Below are 15,849 nucleotides of genomic sequence, written 5' to 3' on the forward strand. Positions count from 1 at the left end.
GACTGCAGAAGTTGTTTTTTTTTACACAGAGATTTTATTTCATTCTTTTATGTACATCCACCCATCCCTCCCCATAAATAACTATAAATATCTAGGATGTGGTTAGCACAAGCTGCTACGTTTTTTATAAATAGAACATTACACAGCACACATTCTTGTGCAGGATAAAATTTTCTGTAATTGTTTTCTTTTTTCATATTTATACCTACATGTATATGTTATATAATTTTAATATGTTGCATATTATAACTATATATACATGATATACATTTATACATGTGTATAGTGTTGCTATTTTTTTTACTATATTTACAATGCAGATTCATTATACATGTAGTATGTTTATTGGTAATTGCCCTTTCAACCCCGGGGGGGGGTTGGGGGGTTGGGGGGGGGGGGGGGGGGCAAACATGTCTTTTCCCCCCCCCCCCCCCCCCCCCCCCCATTTTCGCCGAATGAAATTTTCTAAAAATGCTTATTTGAAAGAAAAAAGGGTCCTCCTGCACATTTTTCATACTTCATTCTAGAAAATTTTCTGCTGCGCGGCGCATTTCCTAAAACGTTCAAGCACATAATGTCAAACCTCAAATAGTAAAAAATCAATACACACAAACTAGACTAAAAATGTCCATCAAGGGATTCTATGTACTATTTAAAAAATGTCTCTTAAAAAATCAATTTGTTTATATGTCTTAGCGAGACAATTAATTCATTTTTTTATGTTACACGAAATTGTGTTGATGGTGTGAAGCCGGTATGACAACACAATTATCATTTCTAAATGCAGGTAGCTTTAAATCGAAAAATTACCATGTTAAGAACGCTAAAATTATAATCATTAAAATACATCGTAAAACTCATCTCAGCCAGTCTAAATTGTAATTTTTTTCCCGGGGGAGACCCCCGCACCCCTCTAACACCAAATTCTCGCGCCTTTGGGCGCTCGCAAATTCATCAAAATGCATCTTAAAACTCATTTAAGCCGTCCTAAAACGTAATTCTCTTCCGGGGGATACCCCCCGACCCCCCAAACACCAAAATCTTGGCGCTGTCGGGCGCTCGCAAATTCATCAAATCTCATTTAAGCTATTCTTAATCGTAAAATTTTTCCCGGGGGTGGCCCCGGACCCCCCAAACACTAACATCTCGTCAAAAATAAAAAATACTTGTAAAACTCATCTCAGCCATTCTAAATTACAATATTTTTTCCCGGGGGTCACCCTCAGACCCCTAAAATACCAAAATCTCGCGCCTTCGACGCTCACTAGCTACTGTATTCGTTAATTTCCTTTTAGCGACCCCACTATCTATATATGTGTACAATGATTAAATTTAATTATATATATATATGAAAAATGTACATAAAGCATATATGGTTAGGAGTTGAATTAATCTCCTCCTGAAGGTGCGACCCGGGGCGGGGGGGGGGGGAGGGGGGGGGGTTACAAAATATTGAGGACCTTTGCCCCCCTGATCTGATCTGAACTGTAATTCAATTTTTTTTTCTGTAGCCATGGGGTGAAAGGGCATTTCTTTGTAAATACAATGTACAGAATTTGTTGGTGTAATAAATGGCATAACTGAATACCTTGTCTTTTCATATATATATTCAGGGAGAGGTAATTTTGATGGAATTGCGTAAAACATCAGTTAGCATATAAATGCAAATTGATAATATACATGTATATATGTAAGTAATGCCTCTACTCATATATACATACATTGTATAATAAAACAAGTCTCCAGACTCACAATAAGGCCGGATTACATGCGAATGTAAAGTTGTGTGTAGTGTGCTTGCTTACACTTATTATCGGTGATTACAATATCTACATATAACTCTATAATGCACACAGATGTAACATATACAAATATCCAGTACATGAACTGTACAGTCGGGTTAGTCTCCATTTAGTTTTCTGCCTGATGACCATGAAAGTTTGTTGTGTGTTTGGCATTTGTACACCTCGGTATATTGAGATTTAAATGATTCATAACAGCTTCACTAAATTATACAATAGTTAGTTTGTTTGACAGCAAAGTTCCGTTATATTTCGTAAAGAATTACCCCTATGGTGCCCCGCCATTTTTTGTAATTTTTATTCGTGACGATTACAACAAACGACACTATTTATATCGCTCGTAGCTGATGCTTATTCTGATAAGTTCACATTACGAAACAAATTGCAACTTTTCTAGGGGAAAATCCTATCGAAAGCATATACTTAGATTTAAATTCACTTTGCAGTAAGGTCAACAAAAACAAGCATGGCACTTACGATCGGTATCTATTTTGATGTCTTCCGAATGATGATCACGTGACTTTTCGGTACCTCGCTGTTTTAATATTCATAAGAAGGCGGGACTAAGCATTTCCCGTACCATTTCTTCACAGCGTTTTAATTAAATTTTGAGAATCATTATAGGTAGACTATATGGAGCGAATAATTTAAAAACTATTATTAAACATTTCCATCAAATTTCCACTAAAAAAAACGTCGATAAATTAATTTATCTCAGTTACGGCACATATAACTTTAACCCCTGGGTCATCTGATCTACGAGTTCTGATACAGGATGAAACAAAGACCTATATACACTATATATGGGCCCATTAGGCTGTTGAAGTATCAGTCAGTGATTTTATCAATTTGAGCTTTTAATATATGGGGAGTATTTTATTCCATCACATCTCTGAATTAAAAAGGTTTTTGAAATTTTAGTCATTTTGGTCCCTTGGGGTCAGCCATGACCAATATGGATATGATGTTAAAATGCTATCTTAGACTAACAATTTTAACCGAGTTTAACTCATTTCACATGAAACTTCAGCAAATAATGTTCATAAATGTGTTTAAGAATCCCAATATAAACCATAGTAAGTTTAAATTGACCCCTCCCCAGGGGAAAATCTGAGACCACATGTACAGGGCCCTGAAATTCACAATTTTTGTAGAGGGCCTTTAAACCTTGCAATCTATGAAGATTATTTTATTCCATCAAATTTGTGAAGTCTCTTTTGGCCCGTCCAACTGCCCCTGGAAGTGATGGCCATATAATTCAGTTTTGATTGGCCTTATGCCTTGGAAGGCTTGTGCAAAATTTCATTGAATTTGCTTCAGCAGTTTTGGAAAAGAAGTCGAAAATGTAAATTGTTTATGTACACATAACCGACTACGGATGATAGGTAACTTTCGTCTCAAGTGACTTATATAAAAAATAAATAACTAAATAGAAAATGTGTTTCCTTCTTCATTTCAGCCCTCTAAAACCTTAGGAACTGTATCTCTTCCTACAGAGCCCCATTTCCTCCAAAACTTTGGCTGCTTTGTTTTACTTTTTGGGTCGCAGAACTAATGAATTAATTTAGTATCCAATTTGTAGGGTCACAATTTAAACCTACCACTATAGCTTCCTGGGCTGCTTTCACATGAGCAAGGATTCCTTCTACACCTCCAAACACCTTGCTCTCAAATACACATTCCTGGGCCTGGCTCTACAAAAGTACTTCATCATATTAGTTACAATCAACAAAGTATTTCAGTATTCCTAAAAGAGTTTTGTGTACATATCTTTTTTTCATTTGGCGATGTATGCCAACCCTTCATAGATGTATGCCAACCCTTTATAGATGTATGTCTACGTTTTATAGATGTATGCCTACCCTTTATAGATGTATGCCTACGTTTTATAGATGTATGCCTACGTTTTATAGATGTATGCCTACCCTTTATAGATGTATGCCTACCTTTAAAGATGTATGCCTACCCTTTATAGATGTATGCCTACCCTTTATATATGTATGCCTACGTTTTATAGATGTATGCCTACCCTTTATAGATGTATGCCTACCCTTTATAGATGTATGCCTACCTTTAAAGATGTATGCCTACCCTTTATAGATGTATGCCTACGTTTTATAGATGTATGCCTACCTTTAAAGATGTATGCCTTCCCTTTATAGATGCATGCCTACGTTTTATAGATGTATGCCTACCCTTTATAGATGTATGCCTACGTTTTATAGATGTATGTCTACCCTTTATAGATGTATGCCTACCCTTTATAGACGTATGCCTACCCTTTATAGATATATGTCTACCCTTTATAGATGTATGCCTACGTTTTATAGATGTATGCCTACCTTTATAGATGTATGCCTACCCTTTATAGATATATGCCTACCCTTTATAGATATATGCCTACCCTTTATAGATGTATGCCTACCCTTTACAGATGTATGCCTACCCTTTATAGATGTATGCCTACCCTTTATAGATGTGTGCCTACCCTTTATAGATGTATGCCTACCCTTTATAGATGTATGCCTACGTTTTATAGATGTATGTCTACCTTTAAAGATGTATGCCTACCCTTTATAGATGTATGCCTACCCTTTATATATATAGGCCTACGTTTTATAGATGTATGCCTACGTTTTATAGATGTATGCATACACTTTATAGATGTATGCCTACGTTTTATAGATGTATGTCTACCCTTTATAGATGTATGCCTACGTTTTATAGATGTATGCCTACCCTTTATAGATGTATGCCTACGTTTTATAGATGTATGCCTACCCTTTATAGATGTATACCTACCCTTTATAGATGTATGCCTACGTTTTATAGATGTATGCCTACCCTTTATAGATGTATGCCAACCCTTTATAGATGTATGCCTAACCTTTATAGATGCATGCCTACCCTTTATAGATGTGTGCCTACCCTTTATAGATGTATGCCTACCCTTTATATATGTATGCCTACGTTTTATAGATGTATGCCTACGTTTTATAGATGTATGCATACACTTTATAGATGTATGCCTACGTTTTATAGATGTATGTCTACCCTTTATAGATGTATGCCTACGTTTTATAGATGTATGCCTACCCTTTATAGATGTATGCCTACGTTTTATAGATGTATGCCTACCCTTTATAGATGTATGCCTACCCTTTATAGATGTATGCCTACGTTTTATAGATGTATGCCTACCCTTTGTAGATGTATGCCAACCCTTTATAGATGTATGCCTAACCTTTATAGATGCATGCCTACCCTTTATAGATGTGTGCCTACCCTTTATAGATGTATGCCTACGTTTTATAGATGTATGCCTACCCTTAACAGATGTATGCCTACGTTTTATAGATGTATGCCTACCCTGTATAGATGTATGCCTACGTTTTATAGATGTATGTCTACCCTTTATAGATGTATGCCTACCCTTTATAGATGTATGCCTACCCTTTATAGATGTATGCCTACCCTTTATAGATGAATGCCTACCCTTTATAGATGTATGCCTACCCTTTATAGATGTATGCCTACCCTTTATAGATGTATGCCTACCCTTTATAGATGTATGCCTACCCTTTATAGATGTATGCCTACGTTTTATAGATGTATGCCTACCCTTTATAGATGTATGCCTACGTTTTACAGATGTATGCCTACGTTTTTTAGATGTATGCCTACGTTTTATAGATGTATGCCTACCCTTTATAGATGTATGCCTACGTTTTATAGATGTATGCCTACTCTTTATAGATGTATGCCTACGTTTTATAGATGTATGTCTACCCTTTATAGATGTATGCCTACCCTTTATAGATGTATGCCTACCCTTTATAGATGTATGCCTACGTCTTATAGGGGTATGCCTACCCTTTATAGATGTATGCCTACGTTTTATAGATGTATGTCTACCCTTTATAGATGTATGCCTACCCTTTATAGATGTATGCCAACCCTTTATAGATGTATGCCTACCCTTTATAGATGTATGCCTACCCTTTATAGATGTATGCCTACGTTTTATAGATGTATGCCTACCCTTTATAGATGTATGCCTACCCTTTATAGATGTATGCCTACGTTTTATAGATGTATGTCTACCCTTTATAGATGTATGCCTACCCTTTATAGATGTATGCCTACCCTTTATAGATGTATGTCTACGTTTTATAGATGTATGTCTACCCTTTATAGATGTATGCCTACCCTTTATAGATGTATGCCAACCCTTTATAGATGTATGCCTACCTTTAAAGATGTATGCCTACCCTTTATAGATGTATGCCTACCCTTTATAGATGTATGCCAACCCTTTATAGATGTATGCCTACCTTTATAGATGTATGCCTACCCTTTATAGATGTATGCCTACCCTTTATAGATGTATGCCTACCCTTTATAGATGCATGCCTACGTTTTATAGATGTATGCCTACCCTTTATAGATGTATGCCTACCCGTTATAGATGTATGCCTACCCTTTATAGATGTATGCCTACGTTTTATAGATGTATGCCTACCCTTAACAGATGTATGCCTACCCTTAACAGATGTATGCCTACCCTTTATAGATGCATGCCTACATTTTATAGATGCATGCCTACGTTTTATAGATGTATGCCTACCCTTTATAGATGTATGCCAACCCTTTGTAGATGTATGCCTACCCTTTATAGATGTATGCCTACGTTTTAAAGATGTATGCCTACCTTTTATATGATATGTATGTATACACTATTCTTTAAGCAGATGTATCACTTCACATTATAGCATATGTATGCCTACCCTTTATAGATGTATGCCTATGCCTTATAGGAGATGTATGGCTATGCTTTATAGAGATGTATTGTAATGATTTATAGCAGATGTATGGCAATGCTTTATAGAAGATGTATGGCCATGCATTATAGATGTATGCCTACGCTTTATAGGAGATGTATGGCTAGGCTTTATATAGATGTATGGCTATGCTTTATGGAAGATGTATAGCTATGCTTTATAGGAGATGTATGTCTATGCTTTATAGGAGATGTATGTCTATGCTTCATAAAAGATGTATGTCTATGCTTTATAGGAAATGTATGGCTATGATTTATAGAAGATGTATGGCTATGCTTTATAGGAGATGTATGGCTATGCTTTATAGGAGATGTATGGCTATGCTTTATAGGAGATGTATGGCTACGCTTAATAGGAGATGTATGGCTATGCTTAATAGGAGATGTATGGCTATGCTTTATAGGAGATGTATGCCTATACTTTATAGGAGATGTATGGCTATGCTTTATAGGAGATGTATGTCTATGCTTTATAGGAGATGTATGTCTATGCTTTATAGGAGATGTATGCCTATACTTTATAGGAGATGTATGTCTATGCTTTATAGGAGATGTATGTCTATGCTTTATAGGAGATGTATGTCTATGCTTTATAGGAGATGTATGTCTATGCTTTATAGGAGATGTATGGCTATGCTTTATAGAGATGTATGCCTATACTTTATAGGAGATGTATGTCTATGCTTTATAGGAAATGTATGGCTATGATTTATAGAAGATGTATGGCTATGCTTTATAGGAGATGTATGGCTATGCTTTATAGAGATGTATGTCTATGCTTTATAGAGATGTATGTCTATGCTGTATAGGAGATGTATGGCTATGCTTTATAGGAGATGTATGCCTATACTTTATAGGAGATGTATGCCTATACTTTATAGGAGATGTATGTCTATGCTTTATAGGAAATGTATGGCTATGATTTATAGAAGATGTATGGCTATGCTTTATAGGAGATGTATGGCTATGCTTTATAGAGATGTATGTCTATGCTTTATAGAGATGTATGTCTATGCTGTATAGGAGATGTATGGCTATGCTTTATAGGAGATGTATGCCTATACTTTATAGGAGATGTATGCCTATACTTTATAGGAGATGTATGTCTATGCTTTATAGGAGATGTATGGCTATGCTTTATAGAGATGTATGCCTATACTTTATAGGAGATGTATGTCTATGCTTTATAGGAGATGTATGCCTATACTTTATAGGAGATGTATGTCTATGCTTTATAGGAGATGTATGCCTATACTTTATAGGAGATGTATGGCTATGCTTTATAGGAGATGTATGGCTATGCTTTATAGAGATGTATGTCTATGCTGTATAGGAGATGTATGCCTATACTTTATAGGAGATGTATGTCTATGCTTTATAGGAGATGTATGTCTATGCTTTATAGGAGATGTATGTCTATGCTTTAAAGGAGATGTATGTCTATGCTTTATAGGAGATGTATGGCTCTGCTTTATAGGAGATGTATGGCTATGCTTTATAGAGATGTATGTCTATGCTGTATAGGAGATGTATGTCTATGCTTTATAGGAGATGTATGCCTATACTTTATAGGAGATGTATGTCTATGCTTTATAGGAGATGTATGCCTATACTTTATAGGAGATGTATGGCTATGCTTTATAGGAGATGTATGTCTATGCTTTATAGGAGATGTATGTCTATTCTTTATAGGAGATGTATGTATATGCTTTACACAGATGTATGCCTATTACTTTTATATTTAACATAACAGGTCAATACAATTACTAATGTTTTTGCTTTTTAGCGATAAAATTAGGTGGAATTGAAAGATTTTTTACCATCATAAGTTGAACCATCATGGTCAGTGTCTGTGGTTGCATATCCATACTAGGGGCGTTAGAGAAGTGGTTGTGTAGGTATCTAAATGTGCCTGCAGCCTTCTGGAAACTATTGATGGCATACTGTAAGCCTGTAGCATTGGTTCGGTCCTGAAACACCAAAAAACTGTACATCACAACTTGACTTACACTAGTAGGAAGGGGTACTGCTTCCACCTGATACAAGGTATGGTATATCTTAAGAAGGGGTACTGCTTCCACCTGATGCAATGTATGGTGTATCTTAGGAAGGGGTACTGCTTACACCTGATACAAGGTATGGTGTATCTTAGGGAGGGGTACTGCTTCCACCTGATACAATGTATGGTGTATCTTAGGAAGGGGTACTGCTTCCACCTGATACAATGTGTGGTGTATCTTAGGAAGGGGTACTACTTCCACCTGATGCAATGTACGGTGTATCTTAGGAAGGGGTACTGCTTCCACCTGATCCAATGTGTGGTGTATCTTAGGAAGGGGTACTGCTTCCACCTGATGCAATGTGTGGTGTATCTTAGGAAGGGGTACTGCTTCCACCTGATACAAGGTATGGTGTATCTTAGGAAGGGGTACTGCTTCCACCTGATACAATGAATGGTGTATCTTAGGAAGGGGTACTGCTTACACCTGATACAAGGTATGGTGTATCTTAGGAAGGGGTACTGCTTACACCTGATACAATGTCTGGTGTATCTTAGGAAGGGGTACTGCTTCCACCTGATGCAATGTATGGTGTATCTTAGGAAGGGGTACTGCTTCCACCTGATACAATGTCTGGTGTATCTTAGGAAGGGGTACTGCTTCCACCTGATACAATGTATGGTGTATCTTAGGAAGGGGTACTGCTTCCACCTGATACAATGTATGGTGCATCTTAGGAAGGGGTACTGCCTCCATCTGATATCAATGTACGGTGTATCTTAGGAAGGGGTACTGCTTACACCTGATACAAGGTATGGTGTATCTTAGGAAGGAGTACTGCTTCCACCTGATACAATGTATGGTGTATCTTAGGAAAGGGTACTGCTTCCACCTGATACAATGTATGGTGTATCTTAGGAAGGGGTAATGCTTCCACCTGATAGAATGAACGGTGTATCTTAGGAAGGGGTACTGCTTCCACCTGATACAATGAACGGTGTATCTTAGGAAGGGGTACTGCTTCCACCTGATACAATGAACGGTGTATCTTAGGAAGGGGAACTGCTTCCACCTGATGCAATGTACGGTGTATCTTAGGAAGGGGTACTGCTTCCACCTGATGCAATGTGTGGTGTATCATAGGAAGGGGTACTGCTTCCATCTGATGCAATGTGTGGTGTATCTTAGGAAGGGGTACTGCTTCCACCTGATACAATGTATGGTGTATCTTAGGAAGGGGTACTGCTTTCACCTGATACAATGTATGGTGTATCTTAGGAAGGGATACTGCTTCCACCTGATACAATGTATGGTGTAACTTAGGAAGGGGTACTGCTTCCACCTGATACAATGTATGGTGTATCTTAGGAAGGGGTACTGCTTAAATCTGATAGAATGTACGGTGTATCTTAGGAAGGGGTACTGCTTCCACCTGATACAATGTATGGTGTATCTTAGGAAGGGGTACTGCTTCCACCTGATACAATGTATGGTGTATCTTAGGAAGGGGTACTGCTTCCATCTGATAGAATGTACGGTGTATCTTAGGAAGGGGTACTGCTTACACCTGATACAAGGTATGGTGTATCTTAGGAAGGAGTACTGCTTCCACCTGATACAATGTATGGTGTATCTTAGGAAGGGGTACTGCTTCCACCTGATACAATGTATGGTGTATCTTAGGAAGGGGTACTGCTTCAACCTGATAGAATGTACGGTGTATCTTAGGAAGGGGTACTGCTTCCACCTGATACAATGTACGGTGTATCTTAGGAAGGGGTACTGCTTCCACCTGATACAATGTGTGGTGTATCTTAGGAAGGGGTACTACTTCCACCTGATGCAATGTACGGTGTATCTTAGGAAGGGGTACTGCTTCCACCTGATGCAATGTGTGGTGTATCTTAGGAAGGGGTACTGCTTCCACCTGATGCAATGTGTGGTGTATCTTAGGAAGGGGTACTGCTTCCACCTGATGCAATGTATGGTGTATCTTAGGAAGGGGTACTGCTTCCACCTGATAGAATGTCTGGTGTATCTTAGGAAGGGGTACTGCTTCCACCTGATACAATGTATGGTGTATCTTAGGAAGGGGTACTGCTTCTACCTAATACAATGTCTGGTGTATCTTAGGAAGGGGTTTTGCTTCCACCTGATACAATGTACGGTGTATCTTAGGAAGGGGTACTGCTTACACCTGATACAAGGTATGGTGTATCTTAGGAAGGGGTACTGCTTCCAGCTGATACAATGTACGGTGTATCTTAGGAAGGGGTACTGCTTACACCTGATACAAGGTATGGTGTATCTTAGGAAGGAGTACTGCTTCCACCTGATACAATGTATGGTGTATCTTAGGAAGGGGTACTGCTTCCACCTGATACAATGTGTGGTGTATCTTAGGAAGGGGTACTACTTCCACCTGATGCAATGTACGGTGTATCTTAGGAAGGGGTACTGCTTCCACCTGATGCAATGTGTGGTGTATCTTAGGAAGGGGTACTGCTTCCACCTGATGCAATGTGTGGTGTATCTTAGGAAGGGGTACTGCTTCCACCTGATACAATGTCTGGTGTATCTTAGGAAGGGGTACTGCTTCCACCTGATACAATGTATGGTGTATCTTAGGAAGGGGTACTGCTTCCACCTGATACAATGTATGGTGTATCTTAGGAAGGGGTACTGCTTCCACCTGATACAATGTATGGTGTATCTTAGGAAGGGGTACTGCTTCAACCTGATAGAATGTACGGTGTATCTTAGGAAGGGGTACTGCTTCCACCTGATACAATGTACGGTGTATCTTAGGAAGGGGTACTGCTTCCACCTGATACAATGTGTGGTGTATCTTAGGAAGGGGTACTGCTTCTACCTAATACAATGTCTGGTGTATCTTAGGAAGGGGTATTGCTTCCACCTGATACAATGTATGGTGTATCTTAGGAAGGGGTACTGCTTCCACCTGATACAATGTACGGTGTATCTTAGGAAGGGGTACTGCTTACACCTGATACAAGGTATGGTGTATCTTAGGAAGGGGTACTGCTTCCAGCTGATACAATGTACGGTGTATCTTAGGAAGGGGTACTGCGTCCACCTGATACAATGTATGGTGTATCTAAGGAAGGGGTACTGCTTCCACCTGATAGAATGTACAGTGTATCTTAGGAAGGGGTACTGCTTCCTCCTAAAACAATGTACGGTGTATCTTAGGAAGGGGTACTGCTTCCACCTGATAGAATGTACGGTGTATCTTAGGAAGGGGTACTGCTTCCACCTGATAGAATGTACGCTTTATTAAGGGGTACTGCTTCCACCTGATACAATGTACGGTGTATCTTAGGAAGGGGTACTGCTTCCACCTGATACAATGTACAGTGTATCTTAGGAAGGGGTACTGCTTCCACCTGATACAATGTACGGTGTATCTTAGGAAGGGGTACTGCTTCCACCTGATAGAATGTACAGTGTATCTTAGGAAGGGGTACTGCTTCCACCTGATACAATGTACGGTGTATCTTAGGAAGGGGTACTGCTTCCACCTGATACAATGTACTGTGTATCTTAGGAAGGGGTACTGCTTCCACCTGATACAATGTCTGGTGTATCTTAGGAAGGGGTACTGCTTCCACCTAAAAGAATGTACGGTGTATCTTAGGAAGTTGTACTGCTTCCACGTGATAGAATGTACGGTGTATCTTAGGAAGGGGTACTGCTTCCACCTGATACAAGGTACGGTGTATCTTAGGAAGGGGTACTGCTTCCACCTGATACAATGTATGGTGTATCTTAAGAAAAACATCATCATTTCTTTTACTGTCTAATTAATTTTCATTTACATGGAGAACACAGGATTTTGACACAATCCTATATCCCAGAATCAAACATTAAACAGACAGGAGTATGCTGAATAAGTTAAGGTTATTAATTACCTTAAAATTACTAGATTTCCATATGAAAATATCTAATTTTAACTAAATAGCTTAGCTGAAAAATAAGGTCTAATCTTGATCCGAGCATCACTAATTACTTGATGATAATCTCATTAACTCACCTCTTTACAGCCAATCTGAGTATGTAAAGCTGCAATATTGAAGAGAACACTGCCTTTCTCAAAGCCCATGGTCTTCTGAGTATTAGGTACACCGGTCAGTGAGTCATACCTTGTCACACAAAACACACATTATATCAGTGAGTCATACCTAATCACACAAAAACACACATTATATCAGTGAGTCATACCTAGTCACACAAAACACACATTATATCAGTGAGTCATACCTAGTCACACAAAAACACACATTATATCAGTGAGTCATACCTAGTCACACAAAAACACACATTATATCAGTGAGTCATACCTAGTCACACAAAAACACACATTATATCAGTGAGTCATACCTAGTCACACAAAAACACACATTATACCAGTAAGTCATACTTACAGAGACCGGACAGAAGTATTCGGACAAAATGGCCGCGTAACGTCATGTGTACATCTCGCTAGGAAAATAAAACTCTTTATAAAAAATATATGTGTTGTGATACTTACCTAATATTTGGTGATCTGACCCTTGGACTTTCGTACTTCCTTCAGACGATCGGGAATCGATTGGTATAAACCTTGAATGTATTCTACATTAATGCCTTGCCAGATGATTTGTATTGCATCAAAAAGTTCTGTTTGATTAGTGATGTTGTTGACCACTGTTTTTAGTCGTATTTTAAGTTTTAACCACACATTTTCGATGATATTTAAATCAGGACTTTGTGGGGGCCATTCTAAAACTGGAATACCATGGTTTGTAAAATATTCAGACACAACACGAGCCTTGTGAACCGGAGCATTGTCCTGTTGAAAAATGTATTTTTGGTTTGCGAAGTGTCTCGCTATAACTGGCCACAAATTCTCTTCCAAAATTTCAATATATTTTAGTGAATTGATGGTTCCATTTACACTGCAAACAGTACCAACTCCATGATGGGTAATACACCCCCAAATCATCACGGAAAGTTTCCGGTGTGACCGCGGACAGATGCAGGCTGGCCGGTATGCCTCGTCTTGTCGCCTCCATATAAAAATTCTGTTGTCATTACCGATCACGATTTGACTTTCATCAGAAAAAATAACATCTTTCCAATAGTTTTCTACAGTCAGATTTCTTTTATCAAAGCAAAATGTCACACGTTTCCTCAAATTGACTTCACGCACGACCATGGTTTTCTTCACTACCCTTCTACGGTATCCCTGATTTTTTAAATTCCGGTCAATCGTTTTACTACTAACCTGTACATCATTTACAGTGTTCCTGTAGTCATTTAATTCTGCTGTTACTTCATCCAACGTTTTTCTCCTATTTCCGCGCACAACTTTTAAGAGCCTTCTCTGGTCCCGATCTGTCAAATATGGCGCCCTTCCACATCGATGTGTATTTTCAATGTTTCCTCGTCTCACATATCGTTTCCAAATATCAGAAATTGTAGATTTTGGTATGCCTAACCTATCTGCAACAATTGTTTGTTTTATCCCACCTTCTATCATCGCTACGACCGCTTTTCTTAAGCCTGATGTCACTTCTTTACCACGACGACCCATGTTATTTCCGTGAATTCCTGCGATTCCGTCAGCAGAAGACGTAATTTATTTTTACCGCCACAACATTACGCATGACGTCATCTTTCCGATGACGTATATGATGACGCGAACCAAGCCGCCAAACTGGATTTATTCCGATTTTGAAGCGCCGCGCGAAAATTAGCGGTATATATCACGACTCGTTTGTCCGAATACTTCTGTCCGGTCTTTGAGTCACACAAAAACACACATTATATCAGTGACTCATACCTAGTCACACAAAAATACACATTATATCAGTAAGTTATACCTAGTCACACACAAACATACATTATATCAGTGAGTCATACCTAGGCACACATTATATCAGTAAGTCATATCTAGTCAAACAAAAAAACACATCATATCAGTGAGTCATACCTAGTCACACATAAACACACATTATATCAGTGAGTCATACCTAGCCACACAAAACACACATTATATCAGTGAGTCATACCTAGTCACACAAAAAACACACATTATATCAGTGAGTCATACCTAGTCACACAAAAACACACATTATATCAGTGAGTCATACCTAGTCACACAAAACACACATTATATCAGTGAGTCATACCTAGTCACACAAAAACACACATTATATCAGTGAGTCATACCTAGTCACACAAAAACATACATTATATCAGTGAGTCATACCTAGTCACACAAAAACACACATTATATCAGTGAGTCATACCTAGTCACACAAAAACACACATTATCATTAGCCACTTATTCAGGCTGTATTATGGAGGTATAACATGATAACGTTTAACGACCATCAACCTTTTTTCAAGGTTATTACACAAATATTACACACATTAACCACTGAAGCATGTAGCGAACAGTAAGTGGTAGAAATTTCAAATACCTTAACCACTGAAGCAAGTGGTGACGGGAAGTGGTAGAAAGTCAGACTCCTTAACCACTGAAGCAAGTGGTGAACAGGAAGTGGTAGAAAGTCAGACACCTTAACCACTGAAGCAAGTGGTGAACAGGAAGTGGTAGAAATTTTAAATACCTTAACCACTAAAGCAAGTGGTGACGGGAAGTGGTAGAAAGTCAGACACCTTAACCACTGAAGCAAGTGGTGACGGGAAGTGGTAGAAAGTCAGACACCTTAACCACTGAAGCAAGTGGTGAACAGGAAGTGGTAGAAAGTCAGACACCTTAACCACTGAAGCAAGTGATGAACAGGAAGTGGTAGAAAGTCAGACACCTTAACCACTGAAGCAAGTGGTGAACAGGAAGTGGTAGAAATTTTAAATACCTTAACCACTGAAGCAAGTGGTGACGGGAAGTGGTAGAAAGTCAGACACCTTAACCACTGAAGCAAGTGGTGAACAGGAAGTGGTAGAAAGTCAGACACCTTAACCACTGAAGCAAGTGGTGAACAGGAAGTGGTAGAAAGTCATACACCTTTACCACTGAAGCAAGTGGTGAACAGGAAATGGTAGAAAGTCAGACACCTTAACCATTGAAGCAAGTGGTGAACAGGAAGTGGTAGAAAGTCAAACACCTTAACCACTGAAGCAAGTGGTGAACAGGAAGTGGTAGAAAGTCAGACACCTTAACCACTGAAGCAAGTGG

General features: G+C 38.7%; 1 protein-coding gene across 1 annotated transcript in view; it reads right to left on the reverse strand.

The window, feature by feature from the left end:
• The window catches only part of LOC138316844 (rhophilin-1-like), a 71,292-nt gene that overhangs the window by 30,568 nt on the left and 24,875 nt on the right, over nt 1-15,849 (reverse strand). The window contains exons 7-9 of the mRNA XM_069258499.1: nt 12,697-12,805; nt 8,463-8,612; nt 3,404-3,496 (exon numbers count right to left, since the gene is read on the reverse strand). Coding sequence (XP_069114600.1) covers nt 3,404-3,496; nt 8,463-8,612; nt 12,697-12,805 — 352 coding nt within the window. The remainder of the gene's footprint in view (nt 1-3,403; nt 3,497-8,462; nt 8,613-12,696; nt 12,806-15,849) is intronic.

The sequence above is a fragment of the Argopecten irradians genome, chromosome 2, assembly GCF_041381155.1.
Source record: "Argopecten irradians isolate NY chromosome 2, Ai_NY, whole genome shotgun sequence".
Classification (NCBI taxonomy): Eukaryota; Metazoa; Mollusca; class Bivalvia; order Pectinida; family Pectinidae; genus Argopecten; species Argopecten irradians.